Source organism: Anguilla rostrata, chromosome 15 (genome assembly GCF_018555375.3).
Source record: "Anguilla rostrata isolate EN2019 chromosome 15, ASM1855537v3, whole genome shotgun sequence".
NCBI classification, from domain to species: domain Eukaryota; kingdom Metazoa; phylum Chordata; class Actinopteri; order Anguilliformes; family Anguillidae; genus Anguilla; species Anguilla rostrata.
This window is the reverse complement of record NC_057947.1, coordinates 7246218-7267600: the sequence shown is the minus strand read 5'-3', so window position 1 is coordinate 7267600 and position 21383 is coordinate 7246218. Positions and strand designations below refer to the sequence as shown.

The 21383-nt window shown below is 45.2% G+C and overlaps 2 protein-coding genes across 2 annotated transcripts in view; one reads left to right on the top strand and one right to left on the bottom strand.

Moving 5' to 3' along the window:
• Positions 1 to 21383, top strand: part of LOC135241169 (protein FEV-like) — a 270601-nt gene that overhangs the window by 96715 nt on the left and 152503 nt on the right. The gene's annotated exons all lie outside the window — the stretch shown is intronic.
• LOC135241166 (protein Wnt-6-like) lies at positions 196 to 19656 on the bottom strand. Its single transcript, XM_064311326.1, has 4 exons — positions 18745 to 19656; positions 13071 to 13291; positions 7345 to 7646; positions 196 to 3973 (listed from the first exon to the last, which is right to left on the bottom strand). Exons 1-4 carry the CDS (start codon positions 18819 to 18821, stop codon positions 3512 to 3514), a joined length of 1062 nt encoding a protein of 353 aa, XP_064167396.1. The 5' UTR covers positions 18822 to 19656; the 3' UTR covers positions 196 to 3511.

Below are 21383 nucleotides of genomic sequence, written 5' to 3'. Positions count from 1 at the left end.
GGGAGGAGCGCGCGGAGGAGCACGCCCCGACGCTTGGAGGAGCACGCCCCGCCGCTCGAGCGCGGGCGAGAGCCGGAGTAACGCGCTCCCGTAAACCCCCCCCCCGCCATCCCCCTGACCCCCCCGTCCGCGGCGGCGCTGGTCTCGTTTCGGGGAGACGCGGGACGGGGAGAGCGCTCCTGGCGGTTTTTCCCCCCCCCCTCGTCTGCAGCCCACCTCTCGTCTTCAACAACCACTGGCTCCACACTCCGAATTCCTGGAAAATATTAACTTGCTCCGACTTGCAAGGCTCAGCGTAATACCGATGGAGCCTTTTCCAACTGCATATACAACTGGGGGGGGGGGGGGGGAACTTTATTTTGTGTCCTTGTACTGAGATGATCGGCTTAGTGCAAAACAGTTAAAGTTAATAATAATAATAATAATAATAATAATAACAACAACAACAACATGAAACTGAGGGAAAAGTTGTAGCCAGTAACTCAACACCTGCCACGTTCAATGTTCAAGGAAAGAAAAGTGATTTGTTTTCTACACAGAAATAAACAGCATCAACAAAAGTACTGCAGATACATCTGAGAAGAGAACTGAAAGGTTTCTGCTCCATTAAAAATAAGAATCACAATACAAAAATATTCAGATATATAAGAATTCTCACTGATGTAGGTGACAGAAAGAATATTGGAATATACCTATGCACAGGCAACCTTCAGACAGTTCCAAATATCCAATTATGTACAGTACTAAAACCAGACACATTTAACATTGTTTTTATTTGAAGTTTTATGTTAATCTGAAAAACTCAGACTGTCAGTTTTATTTCCATTTCTACAATATAGTGGGGCACTGAAAGAGCATACAGCCTATGATTATTATAAAATAATAGAACATTTATATTAAATATCACAGTTTTTCACTGAGCATTTTTATCCATATTCTGTGCTTATGCGATCTCGGCTCTGCAGCTTTGCAAAAGTGTTCAAATGTATCCTCAAATTGCACAGCATGTACAAATCCAAACAAAATGACTGCTGTTTCAAGGCATTTCAATGTCCTGCTTCCAATAAAAAAAGAAAAGAAAAGCATGAAATCATTCCAATTACGTTAAACGAGTATCTGCAAATGTAATTCACTGCCTTGTTGTATACAGTATAGTGTTCAGATACAGGATCATATTGTAACCTGTTCAATGTTTGCACAGCCTTGAGAAATATAGCTCTGTCAGTATTCATATCCACCAGTTGGAGATGATACAGGATGTAAGATTATATTGTATATACTGTAGTTTTTGACATTACCACTAAGGTGGCAAATGCAACATGGTATATATTACAACTGACAGGCTGGAAACCCTGTACTTTCTTTAAAGATGGTTTTATTGAAAAATGTCCTATTATTTATATAAAAGGCGGTATTCAGGTGATGAAATTGTAATTTTAGTAGCCTGTAATTGATGTTAGAAGAACAGCCTGCTAGGTTATAATTTGAGCAGATATTGTTGCTTGTATATTCCCTCCAGCAAGGAACCCTTTCATTTTGAAGCCTTCTGAAATGGCAGTAAATTCTATTTATGTCACAGTTTCCTATAATTTCCAGTATTGTTCTTTACCCATTTCTAATTGTACAGTGGATACCTGCTGGTCAAGGCAGCCTCTACTCAGGTGATATCTTATTTTCGTACCGTGTGTAGATATGGACACACACCATGGGCTTCTGTTACATTTCACATTTTTATCTGAAAAGGGAAAATGAATATTTCACAGGGTTTACACTGGATCTATCAGCTTAACTCATGACAGGGAAGACGAAGGCCTTTGTTTTTTTCACAAACAACTGAAAAAAGATCTTTCAAGTATGCACTCATGTGGAAGTATTAGAACACTCAAAAATGGATAGGGGAAAGTGGGTGTTATCCAGCTAAGAAAATAATGGCAACATGCCCAATATTATGGCTTCAGTGAACTGACTGTTTAAATAGACAACTCCAATGACCCCGTAGCTTCAGCATAAGGCAGTGTTATTAGAAGAGAGCAACCATTCAGCATAAAAAAAGAATATATATACGGAAAAACAAAATGTTTCATCAAAAGTGCATAAGAAGGGTCCCATATATGAAATGACTGAAAACTAAAAGGACTATGATATTGTTTTGATAACTCAAACAGAAACACGTATTCAGATATGGTTTTTAAATCCTTATTTCCATTCACAAAATGATGTTTTACTGTAAAGAAAAAAAAACCCAAAAAAACTAGTGTGTACATATTACTACAAAGATTTTCATTGTTTACAGAGCCCTAGTCAAAGTGCTTTTGAGAAAGATTGCAGGGACATTCGTCATGTTATCACTACTATATAAGTAGTTTTTTTGCGATGAAACTATAAATAAAACAGTACACATCTGCGATCAAAGCCGTGGACCTCTGTGTTGGTTTAAGATCGCCACAGCGAAGGCACACTTTCCCCTCAGGAGAGAACTCTTTCCCTTTTGACTCTCACATTTTGTGTGCTGGAATGCCTTGATCAACAATGAAAAAGGATGTTCTACCCCATAAACCATGTCCGTGATCATGTCAACAAAGTAACACCCCTGTTTTGCGGGAACAAAGCACAGTGGCGCGCTTATTTACTTTACCCCATAACAGGAAGGCTTTCAAAGTGCCAGGCACAGGGTCCCGCTCAGCAGCTCTAGAAAGCAGCCACTCTGTTCCAGAGCTCCAGGAGCAGTGAGCTTTCCGATCTGTGCAGCTCCACGGACCGAAACGGCAAGATTCTTTATGGTACCGAGATATCAAACTGTTTACACATTACGCTGAAAAGTCTGCCAAGGAAGTTCTATCTCCTTGACTAATCAACAGCTTCAAAAGTGATTAAAGGCCTATAGCGGAACCAGGAAGGAATGCAGAGCACTTTGTCTCCCTGATTAATGGCTCTGTCTCAGCTTTTGCTCGTGGAGGTCTAGAAGCGGAGGCCCAGGTCTCAATTTTAAACAGTTCTAGAAACTGAGACCCAACTCTCTGACTGGGAAAATTATAAAAGCTGAGACCAAGCTATTTATTCTAAATATTTGAAAAGAAGAGATACACCTCTCTGTCCGAGAGAGTTCTAGAATTTGAGGTCCAGCTTTCTCTTCCATTCAGTTTTAGAAGCTGAACCCCAGCTGTCTGTTCCACTGAGTTCTAGAAGCTGAACCTCAGCTCTCTCTTCCATTGAGTTCTAGAAGCTGAGCCCCAACTATTACTTCCATTGAGTTCTAGAAGCTGAACCTCAGCTCTCTCTTCCATTGAGTTCTGTAAGCTGAGCCCCAACTATCACTTCCATTGATTTCTAGAAGCTGAGCCCCAGCCATCTATTCCATAGATATCTAGAAGCTGAGCCCAGCTAGATCTTTCTTTGAGTTCTAGAAGCTGAGCCCCAGCCGTCTCTCCCGTCGAGTTCTAGAAGCTGAGCCCCAGCCGTCTCTCCCGTCGAGTTCCAGAAGCGGAGCCCCAGCCGTCTCTCCCGTCGGGTTCTAGAAGCAGAGGCTGAGCTCCTTCCTGACGGAGCACTTCTTGCACTGCACCACGCAGCACCAGTGGAACCTGCAGAGGCAGTTCTCCTCGAACACCAGCGTCTCGTCCCTGTAGCCGCGCTCGCAGCAGAGCAGGTCGCAGCCGCTCACGTCCATGGCGGTGCTGTTGCAGACGCGGCCGCGCGTGCCCAGCGAGCCCGTCTTGCGGTTGGGCAGGCAGAAGTCGGGCGACTCGGCCGAGTAGATCAGGTCCTGCCGGTCGGGCGGCTTGATGTTCTGCCCCACGGGGATGAGCGTCTTGCCGTCGTTGCCCCCCATCACCTTGAAGGCTCCGTTGAACCTCTCCAGCAGCCGGTCGCCCACCTCGCGAAAGTGAGGCATCTTTTTCCAGCAGGTCCTCAGTGTGCAGGAACCAGACAGCCCGTGACATTTACATTCAGTCCTCATATAATTCCTCACCGCCTGCGAGTTAGACACAAAGACAGATTGGTGAGATAAAGGCAGACGCTGCACCGAAGGAATTCCACCCTGCTCTTGCCTCCGGCTGTCCCAGAGCTCGCAGGTCTGGACGGCGAGATCGTTTTGATAACGCCGGCGATAATTAACCAAAGATAAATTATCATTTATTTGCAACTTATCTCTTCTAATAAACGGGAAAGCACAAAGGCTTTTTTTTTATCTCGACTTTTCTCTACGGTTTTTTCCCCCCTCAATTGTTTGTTTTCATACTTCTTTAATAATAAAACCTGATTTCCCCGAGTAAGAAATGTGCAGTCCCTACGTTCTTTTTTTAGTTCAGTTTACATCTGCGGACTTTCTAAGCTAATGCTTTATGGCATGTCTCCTGCCTGGCTCCTTTAAGGAAAGTAGCTCTTTAACATCCAGAACTGAAATGGGACTTTTTTACATGTTTTTCTCATCGTGAGAGAGACGGACATGCCTGCAGTTTGAGAACTGTCACTAATCCGCCAGGAGAGACGTTTCTCCCTCGCCGGGTCACACACCTGCTCTCCAGTTTGACCCCGTGTCGGGAAGAGAGCGCGCCCTGAACGAGGGCGTCTCTGCGCGCGGCGAAGCGAGGGAGACGCGCGGCGAGCTCAGGTGAGGGAGCGCGGCCGTTTGTTAGCATTAAGGGCGATTGCCAGCGCCGCTCAGGCGCACGGCCCCACAGAGGACTACATTCCCCAGCCTTCACCGGGCTGCTGAGGCGCGAGACCGCCCAAAACAAGAGAGTTCAACCGCTTACACATCTGACTTAGCATAGGTTAGGAGAGAGTAATGTCCAGTGTGTGAACTGGACTTTAATGTGCTCATAGCTATGAATAACTATACAAAACAGGCATTGTACCTTATCAGACCTGTGTTTTGTAGTTGTTCCAGTGACCTTCGGTGTGCACTTTTTGTACGTCACTTTGGATAAAAGCGTCTGCCAAATAAATGTAATGTAATGTACTGAATGGTTACTATGTGTCTTTAATTAAGAATAGCAGCAAATGCACACTGCAGCTTCAAAATGTAGCAACAAATAAGCCAATATTTTTATACAGTTCCTGTTCCAAAGGTATGGTTCTTGAGAAATGAAACATGCCTGAGCAGCTTGAAATGAAAAGACAGGACTTGCGCACAACAAATCTGTTTGGAATTTCTGGACCTGGAGGTCGACAGCAGCGTTTCTCGGCCCACGCGCGTGCGTTCGACAACGGAAAAGGCTCTGACGCGACGGACGGGTCACATGAGAAGGGCTCGTTTTCGGTGGCCGTGCGAACGGCGCTCCTGGCCGGCGTGCGTAATTCACACCGTCTCCGAGGTCCCGCAGCCACACAGCTGCTTTTGATTCGTCTTATCTGGTCGCTCGGGCCTGACGATCTGAGCAGATCAGCGCGGGGGGAATGAAACACCGGCTGTACAGTACATGAAAAAGTTATGCAAACGCATCGGTGAGTCACACAAGTGTTTTCAAAACCTCCCCCCCCCCCCCCCCCAATGGTGTGCTAAGTCTGCAAAAACACCAGACTGCATGTATACTTGAGAAACAAAAACTGTATAATGTAAAATTTAAATCAATATTGTTATATTCAATATTTAGTTATTTTTCTCGTATATATTGATAGTATTTTTAATAATACTTACATGAATAGTACTACTCTTAACCCTCTTTAATACAGTATATGCTGTATACCATAAACATCCAAAAAACTATTTTAAATGGTTAAGTGGGGCCAAGCCAATGTACGTCATAAATTACAGTACATGTTGATATTTAACCTCCGCACCAGCAGGTGTCCTTCTGCATGTCTGGACCCAATTTACACCACATTTCATTAGCTCTTTGACTACACTGTTGTGGATTTTTTTTTTGTTCTATTTGTGTATGTTAAAATACATATGTGTTTACTTTCTGGAATTTGTATATTATTTCAATTATAGAGTATGCATTTGATAGGCCCAGATACTTTTTGTGTGTGATTAAACATATTTAGATGCTAACAGAAGTTTCTGAAGACCTGCTAGCTTTGTAGTTAGTGGGTTTATGGTTTAAAGCTAAATACACTTCAAGTAACCAGATTGTATGGTGATATTTAAACATAGGTTGTATGTGTATATATTTTTATTATTTATTTAAAGTAAATTTTATCTAATTTTCAGCTTGAACTGAGAGATAAGTGGCACGGCTGCCTGTATCAACAGTACTACACATGCAAGTGCCTCAGAGCAGCAACAAAATCGACAGTACTGAAAATAGTTCCTGCTTATGCCAATCCAACTTGCATGAAAAAAGACAAGAATCTCAAGTCACCTTCATCCAACTACCTTTAGACAACCCAGATCTCCTGAAAATGGGGTTAGTTGTCTTGGAAATGAGGTGTCATGCAAGTTCACCTTCCTTCTTTGACCTCTCAACCTCACCTATTGCAACACCTCGTCCGTAAATTCAGGAGCAAATAAATAACGTTGGGCAAGGCGGCTGTATTTCACTTCTGTTTCGTTGTTGGACGTAGTCGTGGCTTCGATATCAGTTCGTACGTAGCTTGGCTAATTGTAGGCATGCAAGAACAGGCCGTGCGGTAGCTACCCCTTGGCCAGGGCCGCTGCAGCTAAATCACACCTCCCTGGCGTTCGGGAGTGAAGAGCTTCTGCTGCTTATGAAGTGAGGAAAGAAGTACCAGCAGAGAATTAAATCTTCCTTGGCCTACCAATGACTTTGCGATTACTGAGCCCAGCAATGCTCTCTTTCTTCTTAATGATATTACATACAGCTTATTTTGGTAAGCCTAAGGTTTGGCCTATGTCTTTGTTTTTTTCATATTTCTCAGCCTCATACTTCCTTGACTTTCACCGGCAAATCTCTGGTCCTTATGCTGACAAACGCCAATAACAGACGCCAAATGCAATCAAAAGCCTGGAATCAAGACTATATTCTGAAAGCTCTCTTATACCTGCACTAAAGAAGCAATTGAGCACACCTGACAAATCAGAAACACCTGGGAAGCCATTTGTCCTAAGCATTAAGGTTCCCATCAGGACCCATCAGATATATTTAGAACGTAAACTGTCCCTTTGAACTAGGGGTTCGATATCGATAACAGACATTTGACAGGCCATACTAGCAGATACTGATATGTTGCAGATGCATGTTGTGTCATCATATCAGCCCATTATACTGGCTTTAAGGTATTATCTGCCGATACAGATACCTCCCCAGTATTATTATGCATCCCTTCAGTACATGTTCCTTTACACAGGCCTGTAATTGAAGAATCCCTACACTGGCTGCAGTGTACTTTACACTAATACAGTAGGTATGGCTATGGGTAAGGTATGGGTTACTGTACCAGTCTTCCGGCTTCGTTGTTGTGGAGGTCGATCAACGTCCTGATGTCGCTCTTCCCCTTTTTCCTCTTGGCGTCCATGAACTGCTTGGACTTCTCGTAGCCGAACTCCACGTCGTCCCCGCAGCCGCCCCACTCCCACTTGACGCTCTCGGTCCCGGTGCCCGTGGTGGGCTTGGGCGGGGCCCGGCTGCGGGTGGCCTCGCACCCGCACTGCAGCAGCTCGCCCATGCTGCACGCCTGGGTCACCGCGTGCGTCACGCCCGCCGCCGTGATGGCGTACACGAACGCCGTCTCCCGGATGTCTGTGGGACGGAAAGCGCGGTAGAAGGCGTCAGTGGGAGGGGAGGAGGTACCCGGTTGCTGTACACTGACCGCTGCCCTGCGGCTAACGATACTGAAGCTTCCTAGCATCACAGCCCTCCCTGCTTAGCTCAGGCTCACTGACCGCTGCCCTGCGGCTACCCTGCGGCTAACGATACTGAAGCTTCCTAGCATCACAGCCCTCCCTGCTTAGCTCAGGCTCACTGACCGCTGCGCTACGGCTAGCGTTACTGACGCTGCCTAGCAGCACAGCCCTCCCTGCTTAGCTCAGGCTCACTGACCGCTGCGCTGCGGCTAGCGTTACTGACGCTGCCTAGCAGCACAGCCCTCCCTGCTGTAACTCAGGCTCAGCGCCCAGCACATTCCAAACAGCAGAGCCGCCTGCTGCTCGTTCCACAATCTATATATCCAGCACATTCACTGTTGTACTGCTGTGTTAACAGCACCATAATTACCATAATAATCCAGTCATATCAGATACTTCCTCATTTTAATTGGTCTGAAAATCCAGGTATTATAACAGTCTGTTCTCACAGAAATATAAACACCTCACCCCAAGAGCAGTGGATGGGTAGAGGAAGGAGAAGAATGAGCTGTTGGTAGTTTGTTGATAGTTAAGTGTGAGTGAAGGGCTGATTCTGCGGGGGGGGAGGGGCTGAGAGCGTACAGTCACCGCTCTGCGTGCTGCCAGGTCCATACTGTGCGATTCGGTGATTCTGCGGGGGAGGGGCTGAGAGCGTACAGTCACCGCTCTGCGTGCTGCCAGGTCCATACTGTGCGATTCGGTGGGTGGGGCTGATTAAACACAGCGAAAAGAGGCGGAGCCCTGCGACGGGGTCTCAGTCCAGCGCGGCGATATTAATACCAGCTGTCGGTCCACACGACCCGGGGTATATCCCTGCAGTGCTGTGTGTGTGTGTGTGTGTGTGTGGGTGCGTGCATGTTTCTGTGTGTGTGTGGCTCTGTGTGTGTGTGTGTGTGTGTGTGTGTGCATGCATGTGTGTGTGTATGTGTGCATGTGTGTCCCCCTGCTCTCACCTGAAGTCTGTGGACAACCTGCAGCTCTAAACCGGAATTGTTAATTGGGTAAATTGTATGTCCACATTACCTCGCTAATAGTTTCAGCTTTGCAGTTTATCTGTGCCATGTGCCCACTAATATAGCTCTGCTGTACCCTCTCAGAGGCCAAGTTGTGCAGTCTAGCTGAGGGTGAATTTCCCCCGCTGGGCCGGACCGATACCCGGGAGAGCGGAGCCGGGACTGCAGCAGTGACACCGCTGTTGCCAGGCCAGCTATGAGAGCGGTCCCCCGTGGCCCGGGGAAAAGCCTCTCGCTGACAGGCGGGCTTTACTGTAGCAGAGAGGGGAGGAGGCGCTGGAGAGCGGGTTTACGGACTGTGACGATCTGAAAGGGATCGGAATTGAAAACAGTTGCTAGGTGGGCCCGGGGTGGAACTAATCAAAATCGCGGAGGATTCCACAACGTTGAGGGAAGAGCGGCCCGCAGCCGCAGCCGGTTAAACCCACAAGCGCCGGAGCCCGGCTGCAAAACATCACCGCCGTGGAGAACACACATTCCGCCGCTACAATGCCAGACGGTCACATTATCCTGCCTACACAAAGCACAGGCACACCGTATATAACATTCCAAATGCCTCTTAACGGACATTCAACTGACCAAAAAGCAAGACCCATCAGATATATTTAGAAAGTAATACACGGTATTACAGTATATTGGAGTGGCTAAATGTAATGTAAACACGCGGGAAGCTTTTGTTTTGGCTTTTCATTCAGGCAGTTTTTAATCCTCTCGTAATATCCGAAGCACGTACGATTGTCCTTTATCTAATCGCTGTGAAAGCGGAATGGAGCCTTGAAATCCATTTGTCTGAATTAAAAGAGAAGTGTACGGAAAAGCTGTTTTGATTCGGCGTGAAACGAACAGATAAGATGCATTATCTGGGTAATACGTTTTGCATGCCGAGGTTACAGTGAAAAGGGATACGTTGTGAAAACAGAAGTCGGCCATTTTAATCATTTAGGTATGCAAAAGGTTAACTTAATATTTGCTTAATGCTTACGTGGGCGTGCTTGGCGAATTCTGAATGTTGCCGTCTCCCCCCGAGGAGTGTATTTTATGTCTGTATATGCATATGAACGTCACGTATAAATGAGTGACACGGGCTATGAAAGGGTATTAAAATCTCTTGATTTCAGCTCCGTTTTGTAGTCTCCTTCGGGATACAAATTCCAAACACATTTGTTCTGAGGCCTGTGCCCAGGCCTGTCTGATTGAGTAGCTGATGCCAGAAGGGGCTTCTGCAAGAATTAGCAAATATTTTTTTAATACTCAATCTTTAAGGCAATGATGCATGCACACAAGTTTAAAAAAAAAAAAAAAAAAAACGAAAACAGGGGGCCCTCCTGCACGTTGGACACAGCCTGACAGGTGTGAATAATTGTGATTGATTTACTTTGCCTCCATGTGCTCCCGTCCAGGAGAGATTAATCTCAGCGCATATCTTATTGCATACCTGAAATCCATTTTATTAACTGGAGACACATAGAGACACAGCCAGTAATCCCAAAGTATGCATCATACTCTGTTACTCCTGGAAAGATATACATTCCCAAATGGAAAAAAAACACATCTATGTGACTGAAGTCACACCACCACGGAGATAATCGGTTAATTGCTTCGCTGCGACTCGTCTGTTGATCTCTTTGAATTGTGATTAAAATTTATGACCACTGGGGGGGGGGACAAAACAGCGAGGAAAAGAAAGCGTTGGAGGCAGAATATCATTAATATGAACTGAAAGCGGGGTCTTTAATTATCCCTTGAATGGCTGGTCTTTAAGGAACGCATTCTGTGCATGTGCGGAGGTGTGTAATTGGATTATACAGATGAAACAAGAGAGATGATTGGCTTAATTCCTGTCACAGCCGTCTGCCTGGAGGGGGAAGCGGGGAGTGTTTGTCCTGTGACCGCACCGCGTTACCTGATACGGCCTCAGAGTTTCGCCCACACTCCCCGAGTCTAGCGGAGAAGGCCCCAACACGGCAGCCTGCCTGCCTGCCTGCCGCACACACAGCGCTGCCCCCAGCTTTGTTTTCAGGTATGTCGGTGCTTCTGAGAGCGAGGTTCGCGAGAGTTCGTAGCCCCGTGCCGAGCCCATTTTGTTCCTCTCGCGGCGCGAACGGTTCACAGATAATTACAAGTCATGCTATTGTGACAACAGCTCCTTGCGTGGTAGAGCAACATCAGGGCAAATGCGTCCCAGATATTTGATTACTTTGGGAATTAAGAAACATCACCCGAAGCGTGATATCATGCAGGACATCTGAATACATGCCCTGTGCCGACGCAAAAAAACAACCTGACACCTACACGTTTTTTTTTTTGCCAGCCTGGAATTCTTTAAATGCCATGTGCCAAGAAAACCTCAAAGCTTCCTCCGCACTATGGCTCAGCATGCGTGAGCATCACATATTTCCCTGGCAATGCCTTGAACATGTATATGGTTGTTCTTCCGTTTTTTTTGCAGTTTCCAACATATCAAACCGGCATCATGCAAGGCATACGAGGAAATAACTGACAGAGAAACAGAGTTATTTGCAAAAAATGGTCAATAAACACCATTCCCGAGAGGCCAAGAGAAATGACATGCGCCCAAGCATCGTTATTATTTTTCTAATTAGAACCACGTATCGTCAGGGGGCATGCCAAATCGCTTCATTATAGCCCAGGGACAACGTGCTTGAGCAGCCGGGAGGAACAGTGAACCTTCTCTCCAAGGCCAAGAAAACACCGGGGCCCAGTTTATACGTTAGAGAAGAGGAAGAAAATAGCCCCGAGATATTTTTGCAGAGGGAGAAAAAAAACGTAAGCCACTTTGCGCAGGCCCTCCGCGACCGTGAAGAGTGGTCTCGTCTCCGCGGCGCTCCCTCTCCGGGGCTGACACGTGCTCATTACGCGCGGGGCGGGTACGGCTTGACAATGGCGGCGGCTCTTCAAAAAACCGGAGGAGCACTTAAATCGCCGGAGTCTCTTGGGGACCTCATGACTCACTTCCACCTTATCAGGCCGCCTGCTTTGATTCTGTCGGTTCCCGCGCAGGTTTGTTCCAGACGCAGTGATAGATGCACTTATTTAATCCTGTCTTGACGTGAACACCGCTCCACCGTGAAGAAAATGGTTGGGAGAAGCTACTTCTGTAAACATTACTCACGCTCTTCGTGAGGAACAGAGACCAGACCGGTGGAATGAATGCGACTGGGGATTTTCTGGGCCTACCTGGCCACGACGACGCACAGCAACCAACGTCACAAAACAGGGCTGGAGGAGGACAATGAATGCGCTTGCAGCAGCACACAGAATCCAGAACCTCGCTCAAAACTGGCAAACTGGAGTTCTGCCCTCTGCTGGTGGACATCGTTAAAAAAAAAAAAAACTTTTCAGTGTTCGGGAACAAGTGTATACTGTATAACCACAAGATTTGAGAGGTATCTGTGTAATACCCATGTTCTTCGCTGAGAAAACATCACTGTGTTAGTGTACCCACAGACTTCTTAAGTTTGCCACAGAAGATTACAGGCCTCAACATGACTAATGGGGCTTGGATATGATGTGAAATACAAGCAATCATGACTAAGTGGTAAGTAGTTCCTCTTTTTGCAGAGGATTTAACTGAGCGAGTCTTTTATTTCTTGGATCGCAAAACACAAAATCTTTTTAGGCTTATGTTTTTTGTGGTGTTTTGTGACTTCTTAGCGGAGCTGTTTGGATTTATGCACCTTAAGTCAGAATATGAGGCAAAAAAGAGCAATAAATTTGGCAAATGTAGGAAAATACCCTGCAGCTCAAGCCACAGAACACCCATTGTGATCACAAAGGCTGGTTTCTACGGGCCGTAATGTACTAGGGTGCGGAGAATCTTCAAAAAAAATGAGAGTGCAGCAGGGCCCATATTGTTTTATTAGTCACTTCAAAGGGCTGGAAAACATAGAGGATCGATGGTTACGAGAAGCAATTTAGGAGATAATTCTAAGTGTGCAATCCGATGCAGAAGAGGATCACTCAAGTGTAAATCTGTCTGCCGCAGAAACAACAGCTGTCCTTGTTCTCCGATGCGTTCAGAATCGAGACTTTGGTATGTATCAACATAGAGACGAGTAGTAGCTGGGGCAATGGACTCTGAACCAAAGGGTCACGGGTCCTGGATAAGATGCTGCTATTGTACCTTGGATGATGAGGCGGCAGGTTAATTTGACAGACCCACGCATTGCAATAACGTACGTCCCTACTTTACGTAAGTGCGTGTGAGTAGACAGCGAGTGGCGTTATTGCAGTGCGTAATAGGCCTTCGTTGTGTGAGAGCATTTCGGCGGGGGATGGGTCCTCACCTTGCTGCAGGATTTTGCCGAAGTACTTGTTCTGGCTGGTGCAGTTCCAGCGGCGGAAGCGGAACTGGTACTGGCACTCTCGCACGCCCAGCTTGGCGCCCTTGGCGACCTCGGTGACGATCTCGGGCTGGCTCTGGCACAGCTCAGCCTGCTTGCCCGCCAGCCGCTTGGTCTTCCTGCAGATGCTGTTGGGGTCCATGACCAAGGGGCTCCCCACGGCCCTGCGGAGAGCAACGCAACGCCACGTTAGCGGGCTCATAACGCTCCAGTGCGCAGTCAGACACTACTGCAAACAAAAAGCACGTGTAGCACCACGCCATCAAGTAGACTGGCCCTGCATACTGCAGTACTGCACTATGAAGTATTTGGTATTTACAGGACAGCCGATCGGATTTACATTACTTGGAATAGAAATCTCATCCTATGAATAACAATGTATATCGGGTGATATCAACACTACAGATCAGCGACCATCACTTGCTGCTAGATAAAAGGACATACAGTATGTCCAACGTGCATGTGAGTGCAGTCGGTTCCTTAGGCCACACTTCTTCTTTTGTCAGAGCTTAGATAGTAGGCCCAGCCCCCCAGGGAAAGAAGCTGCTGCTAAAACGATTAGGTCCACGGGCTGAACGCAGACAGTTACACAAAGGGAGCTATAAGCCCAGGATGTGGATAGCGGCGTATCCCACGAGGTGTTGAGGGATGCGTGTTTACAGCCGGGCGAATCAATAATTCGAGCTTCAAATGGGAGCCCGGGGTTCGAGCTCCATCGCCCCGGGGCGCTCTGCGGCTCTCCCCCCCGACGGTTACTATGTGACGTAATGTGAGAACGGCACTCATCGGCCGGTTCTTTCGGTTTTAATAGCCGCGAGTTCCGACGACGGGGGGGGGAGGCTCCGCCGACGTGATCCGCGAAGTCGGTTGTTTTTCGGGAGGAGAGCCGAGGGAGTGTGGCTGCGGGAATGCCTCGCCGCCCCAAAACCCGCGGATCCGTCAGATTAATAACGCGTTTATCTGCGTCGTTTGTTACTTAGTTTTTTTTTTTTAAAGTTTGACTGAAGGCCTGAAAACGGAGCGTCGCTTTTTACGATAAGAAATGCATTACACAGCTGGTTCAGCCACACGACTCCTCCCACTGCTATCAGGAAATCATTTTCAGTTGGAACCATTTATATAATGATGGGCTAAATATAGTAAATCATAACCGCCTGAGAATCACAGAGTCAGAATAACAAACGCAGACGGGAATATACGAGTTATACAGAATAATGACTAAAAAGGTTAAAACTCTTAAGTACATCAGATACACAGACCTGCATTCACTTGCAAGTTCACAACAAATCGTGTTTGATACTGAAAGCATTCCGTAAATGTGAAAACACCATTACCAATGCGTTAATCCAGATTACCGATTTGCTGAGCGCCAAAGATGAATTACTGCCGCATTTTAAATAAGAGCGGCCGCAGACATTCATAAATGTAATGTTGTGCTCCGCTATCAAATCTGCACACAACCAAACTCAACCAAAATGGCATGTTAAGACATTTAGGTGTACATTTCAACAAACAAAAGTTACTACTATTCTTTAACACAGGAAAACTTGACATGTTTTGGGGATACAAATCATAGTAATATAATTGCTGATTTGATGCAAACAGATTACATTTCACAGCACCTCATGAAACTCTTGAGTGGGACAGTGGGTGTAACTGAAAGTCTTGACAGTTGCGATGAGAACATCTCTCTGTGACTTCTCCTCAGTGATGGTATGAGAACAAGCCCTGCTTCCCTGGCTACGGTCCTAACAACTTTTGGATTCTATCGGGCCTCTTCCACATATTGACGATTTATTGACGGCGTTTCCATGGACACGGCGCGCGAGGAGGAACGCGCCACGGCCGTCGACACAACAACATCTCGGCGTAGGTCATACAGTAATCTGCTCGAACCGCCCCAGTGTTATTAAAGGCCGCGGATACAGCGCGCGGCGCGGCAGACGCCCTGCGCCTTCGCAACTGCCGATCCGCACATGCGCCACAGCCTCGAAACCTGCGGGAAAACGTCTGCCAGACTCGCGGCTCTTGGAGCCGTATTTAAAAAAAAGAGTGGAGCCGAGTTTTACAGCAGGAGGTGTAGACTTGTACAAAAAAAAAAAAAAAAAAAATGCAGACAATGTTGGATAGCTTTTTTTTCCCCCCCACATCATGTTTCACAGTTAAAGGGAAAGGTAACTCCTGCAACAACCAGGGCTCGTGCTCGATTTTCCATCGTCAGAAATTAATTTCCATTAAGATTTCCATACCCGAGGGGACATTAATGCTCTGACGAGCGTCACCGTGTGGCCAATAAATTGCTAGAACAGTTTAAAAAAAAAAAAAACTTATGGAAAGGTCAGGACAGAAATATTTGCAATGATCATTCATTGACATCACGTGAAATATGGCCAGACATTGTACTGTTATGTTTACTGAGCTCCATTTTAGCAATCGAGAACATGCAAGTAATTCTTCAAATTCTGAACCTTTAACAACTGAAGGCCTATCAATATATTGCTGCTAAGAAATCGAAATGGCAGTAAATCATGTTGCAATTGACTAGGACGAGCAAATATAGATGGCGTTGTTTAAACAATATACGTAGCTTTGATTTAGCCAACATTTGTCCTTCAGTTTGACAATTTCATTTTGGTGATTTTGAAGGAAGAAGCTAACAAACTTGTCAGTCAAACTTTGATTAAATCCAAGTACTGCATATGGAGATATGCTGTCTCCCAGTCAAGACGATTCAGTGTTTTAGTCACAGCACACAATGACCTGAGAGACCCTTTGAAGAACACATCACCTGACATGCACCTTGATAAGGAAGACTAGCTGTATCAGGGGCTTAAAAAAAAGATGAATAAAGATACACGCCACTGATTTGCCTCTACTGTGGGTGACATTATTTGCATTTCTTTATCGCTAAAAGTGAAGCTCCTGAACACGATAGTCCAAAGATAATGTCTAATCGCTGTATAATTGAGGATGTAAGGCTGCGCGTGCAATCGGGAACCTATGGGACAATACACACGTGAAAAATCCGAAAGATAAAAAAAGGACAAAAATAGGGACGGAAACCGTGATAAGGATCATTTCTCCGAACATTCCTTCCTAATGCGGACAGGCTTTTCATTGGGCTCTCTGCCTTGCTGAGGACCTCGGGTTACATCACGAATAGAATGGCCATAGATAAGTCCTTTATTCACTTTGAAATGAGCGAATTTCATCCTCCTTAATCCCCAAAGTATGCTGGATATGAAGTCAGTCACGACAGGGCTGGAAAGCGAGCGAGTGACTTGGGTTCACTTCTGCGGTTGGTGGCTTAAAGCCACGGCACAGTCTTCGCTAGAACTCGACACTGAATCAAATGACCGAGGCCCCCGCGCAACAGGACACTGATGCACTGCCGCTGTCCGTCACACGTTCGCTTCCAAATAGATACGGACAGTGGGAGGAAGACGCGCCCGGTGAACAAAATCGGAGCATGCGGAAATTAGAGCAACCCACATGGTTTTCTGGTGAAACGCGGCATGCGCATTCTGTGGCGAAACCCAGCCGTTTGATTATTATCTGTTCCCATCTCGCTGTCCCTGATTGGAAAACTAACCAGCTTCCAAAAATCCAGTCTCATCCTACAGATAAGCAAGGAGATATCATATAGGCACGGGTTGAACCTATATATACCTTTGCCCTTGACGTTGAGCTATTTAAAAACAAAAATAAGCCAGTGTTTTATATTGTTTGTGGTCCATATGTATTAATTGTTTAATTAATCTCAGCAATGGCCCAACTCGTACTACTTATTTGGGACAGACGGTTCTTGTAACACTTACTTTAATCAAATCATGAAATTTTAAATTAAATACCAAGCACGCAGTGGTCAAATTTAATACGTCTCCTAGGATGAATTTCCATTCATCATGTGACCAGTACAGTATGGACACAGGGTGAAGAGAACAGCCTAATTCAGGATGTACGCACAAGCACGTCTGAGGGTCTTCAGTAACACCAAGGAAGGTGACCACCCCTTGGTCCGCGAGCGTCAGTCCCCTTCCCCGATGATCGGAGAGACGCCGAGGCCCTCGGGAGGACGTGTTGCGCCAGTACGGTTCCTGGGAACGCCTCTAAAATGCTCAGCACGCATGGCACAGCGTCCCGCATATCAGACAGAGTTTAGCCTTGGAACCCAGCGCTGAGGGAAGTGTGCGAGGGCCAGCTCGGCCCGTCGATGAAAGCATCTTTGTCCTGATCGGCTTTCTCCGCAAACTCCAGGTGTGCGCTAGGGGAATGACTCCTCCTTTCTCTATCAAAGGAGGACTTGCTGTTTAGCAAACACGACGGTCTGACCTTGATTTTGAGAGGAGCTGGAGGGGGGGTTGGAATGAAGGGGAGGGGGGGGGGGGCATTTTTGGAAATATGCAGTTATGATACCAATGCTCATTTATTCAGGGGGTTAATGGCTTCTTGTCTGTTTATTAGTTACAGAGTCGGTAAGGTTTTTCTTTTAAACTTCATAAATTTCAGCATGCTGAATTGAGGATAGTTTTATGATGACATATATTCATTGCCTCGAGGTCCACCTGAAATTCCAACACTGACCCCCTCCTGTCTCATTGGTTTTACCACAGGCTGTAACTTAACTCTTCATAGACCTCCACAAGACACCACAGAACCCCCACCCCAACCCCAAGCTTTACTGCAGCTTTCGTTTGATGTTATCAGTTTTAATTGAAAATTCTGCATTTAAATTATGACACAATCAGGCAATAGATCTGAGCCGTATTGCTCATGACATCTGGTGCAGAACACCAGGAGAAAATGAAAATATTGTCATTGCTATCCTTTTATGAATAACCATTAATGTTAAACAATCCAAATGGCATTGGAAGGGAAATAATATGGGTGTACTTCAATGCTGACCAACCTGGGTTTTGTCTACCATACTATAATAGTAAAGTCTGTATCCTAATTATGCTTAGTTTAGGTGAGCTGCATGCAATGCATTCAAGATCTGTCCAGTTAATGTAAAACAGTGTGTTTGCTTGTTCAAGTCATTTTTACATTTACTCAAAATATTGTAACAATTAATATCTTAAATATTTTTTGTCCAAGGAATCATGCATTCCCCTTGAGGTATGTGTACCCACCTTTGGGAGCTCACATATTATGTATAAAATGTATCACGTTTACTTTGTGTGTGTATATATATATATATATATATATATATATATATATATATAATTGGACTCTCCAGTTTTCAGGGAAAAAAAGCTAATGTATGTTACTGCCAAATTCTTGATGTACAATCATAGTACATGCTCTTAAAATGCAATCTTGTAATCTAATAATCCATGTCAAAATATCAGTAAAATCAAGACCTAGTGCATTTGGCACGAATGTAGAGGAAGTGATATATTACACACTCTTGTCCGAAAATTATTTCGTCAACCTCCATAATAAAATAATAAAAGTTTCAAAAAAGTTTTGTTTGAACAGTGACAACATGACTGGATGTATAGCAGTTTCCTTTTGAAAAAATAAAATTAAAACCATATTCGAATCGTAGTTGTTACCAACGTTAGCGTCGAAAATTGCAATTAACACGTCAAATGTGCGTCGCTGGATAGCTTACCACCACAAGCCGATAATGTTCACTGGGCACAGGAGGATAAAAAACAAGGCAAGCTGAGTTCGAGACAGTAGAATCATCCTGCTGAGCGTGGGTTCCTGAAGAAAAATGAAATAATTGCAAGATGAATACCGCTAAGTTCTGTGGCTGTCATGCAGAAGTTTCCATGGAACGTCTCGTGCAATTTTGTACACCAAAAAAAAAAAAAAAAAAAATTGCGTGGTGTCCAATGAAGTCGTATTCGGTCACATTATTGACTTCGACAACTTGGTGGAATCGACAGCAATATCCGTGGCGAAATTAGCTAGGTAACATCTTTCTGCCATACAGTCAGCTTTGACGCTTACCAACACCAAAGACCAGAAGAACTGTCCCGAAGGTGACAAGCACGCCCCAACTAAAAACTCCCAAATTCCAATAGCACAGCGATTTCAATCTGGCAGTGAGGATCCGTACAGCCCGCGGGGGAATGGAACGAAGCCAGACCTCGGGCAGGAGTCACGGCAAAGTAAAGCAAAACAGCCAAAACGTTATGTGAAAAAATATATCCATTTGAGCTTTTCAAATGTTCAAGCTCCGTTGACACCAGTTCCTTATGTGAGCGTTACCCTCCGCCAGTCAGCCAGCGCGTGACTTCGGATTGACCGGCTGCAGGTAGGCGTCAAACACATCATCTTCAGCTATGCACACACTGAAAGTCTTTCCCCCCGAAGCCTTCAAGCGAGAATGTATTTTTGCCTTTACGAAGAAATGTACTCATCTCCCGCCCGGCGTGACGTCGCTCCGGGCCAAAAGAAGTCCTTACTGTCACTCAAAAAAAAAAAAAAAAAAAAGTTGAATAATTTCTGGAATAAGCTGAATGAGTGCAAGAACGGCTGCTTAAGGAGGACGGAGATAAAGAGGAACATGTCTAGTGTTTTGTTTTCTGAAAAGGAAATAAGAGCACTCAGGAATGAGATGAGCATATCTGGCTGTGTGGGCCATGTACAGCTCATAAAAGTACGAACAGCGAATTCAGACATGGAGTAAAGCATGGGAAAAGACAGCAAAATGTCAATAAAGTATCGGAGGTTTGGCGTAATCTGCCTAAAACGTTCACGGCATACTGAGTCATTTCCTGTTTTTGATAGGCTATTATTCTTTTCGCAGATGATCGCATCCGAAAGACTTTCTACAGTATAAATGTACAGTACAGACCCATCATGGTAGGGTACGTTAAGTGCATATACAGTATCATACGATTATGATTTGGCCAGTACTTTATTTTCCCTCCGTCAGTGCTGAAACGCATCTGATTATTATTTTTTTGTATTTGTCTTTTTCATAGTCTTGGACATGTGCATATTGGTTTATTTTATGGTGTTATCAGTCTCGAATCCGTTTTTTTTATTGTAAGACAAAAAAGACTTAGGGATATGTAATAAATGACAGTCACCAGCATAATATGTGTATTTTTTCCAAGGAATGAAGGAAGGCATACAACCACGTGACTCTCAGCTGCGCTCCTAGCTCAGCTGGCTGGTGAACTGCATGCAGGTACGGTCCTGTGATGCAGCCTATTAATGCTCCCCACTGGGTTTGTATGGCTGGGCCAGCCATAAAAATAACAGTTTTAGTCCACAGTAGGATTTCTGACACATTGCCTAGATCCATACTCGAGACTGATTAGTGTCTCCTCTGTGTGAATGTGCAGGAACAAAGTAGACTTTGTTTTTATTAGAAGATTTGTTTATTCATTCCTACATTCTGAGTACAGATTTACGATTATTAAAATATCATGACAGGCATGGTTTATTTTTTAAAGCATTAGTGTTGTCCATATCATTTGCTCCACTAGATGTTGTAAAATGTTGTTTCCTCATAGATGTGTATTTTCAGTGCACCAAGTAGGGAATTTTGTTTTCATGACCCTGCAGAGTTTACCTGAGGGTGTTTTCCTCTAGTCGCAAATGCTCATATCTTCTTAAAACTTAATTTTAATCATCGGTCATTGTGTTGCTCCTTTTCAGACCGTCGTCTGAAAAAAAATGGCACAGCAGACCTCAAGTAAACTCTTTCTGAACGTCGAGCGACCTCTTAATACCTCTACTTTACTCACGATTTAAGCAGGTCGTTTATTTTAGATCATTCTCGTGGTAAGGTTTGAGTTCTATATTTCAGTGTAACCGCATTCTCGGAAAAGGCTACGTTTTCCAGACTTTACGCGTTCATTTAAATATGATGTATAACACCTGCTGGCTAGGGGCTCTCAAAGACCGTCTTTGTTGATGACTTCTCCATGCAGTTCCCATTTGTCTGCATGCAAATAGCGATCCATATTTAGCAAACGGCTTCATTATCAGTCTTGCGTGTCGTGTGTCGTAGCACGTGCGTCGTATAGCCCCGGCAGACAGAAATTAATCTCTTCACCTCAGCTTTAAAGTGGCCGGAGTTCATAACTCAGCAGAAATAGAAACTCTCTCCGCTTTTGTAGTCTCTAAATGATTTACTGTTATATTCCAGTATAATGAAGAACGAAGAAATCAATCAGAACGCGTGACAAGCAAACGGGCAGCGCCACCATTGGGCCGTCCGCGCGCGTATATCAACTCTCCCCTTTGATACCTTCCCGCAGAGAGGAGATCAGATGGGTTGTTTGTCTG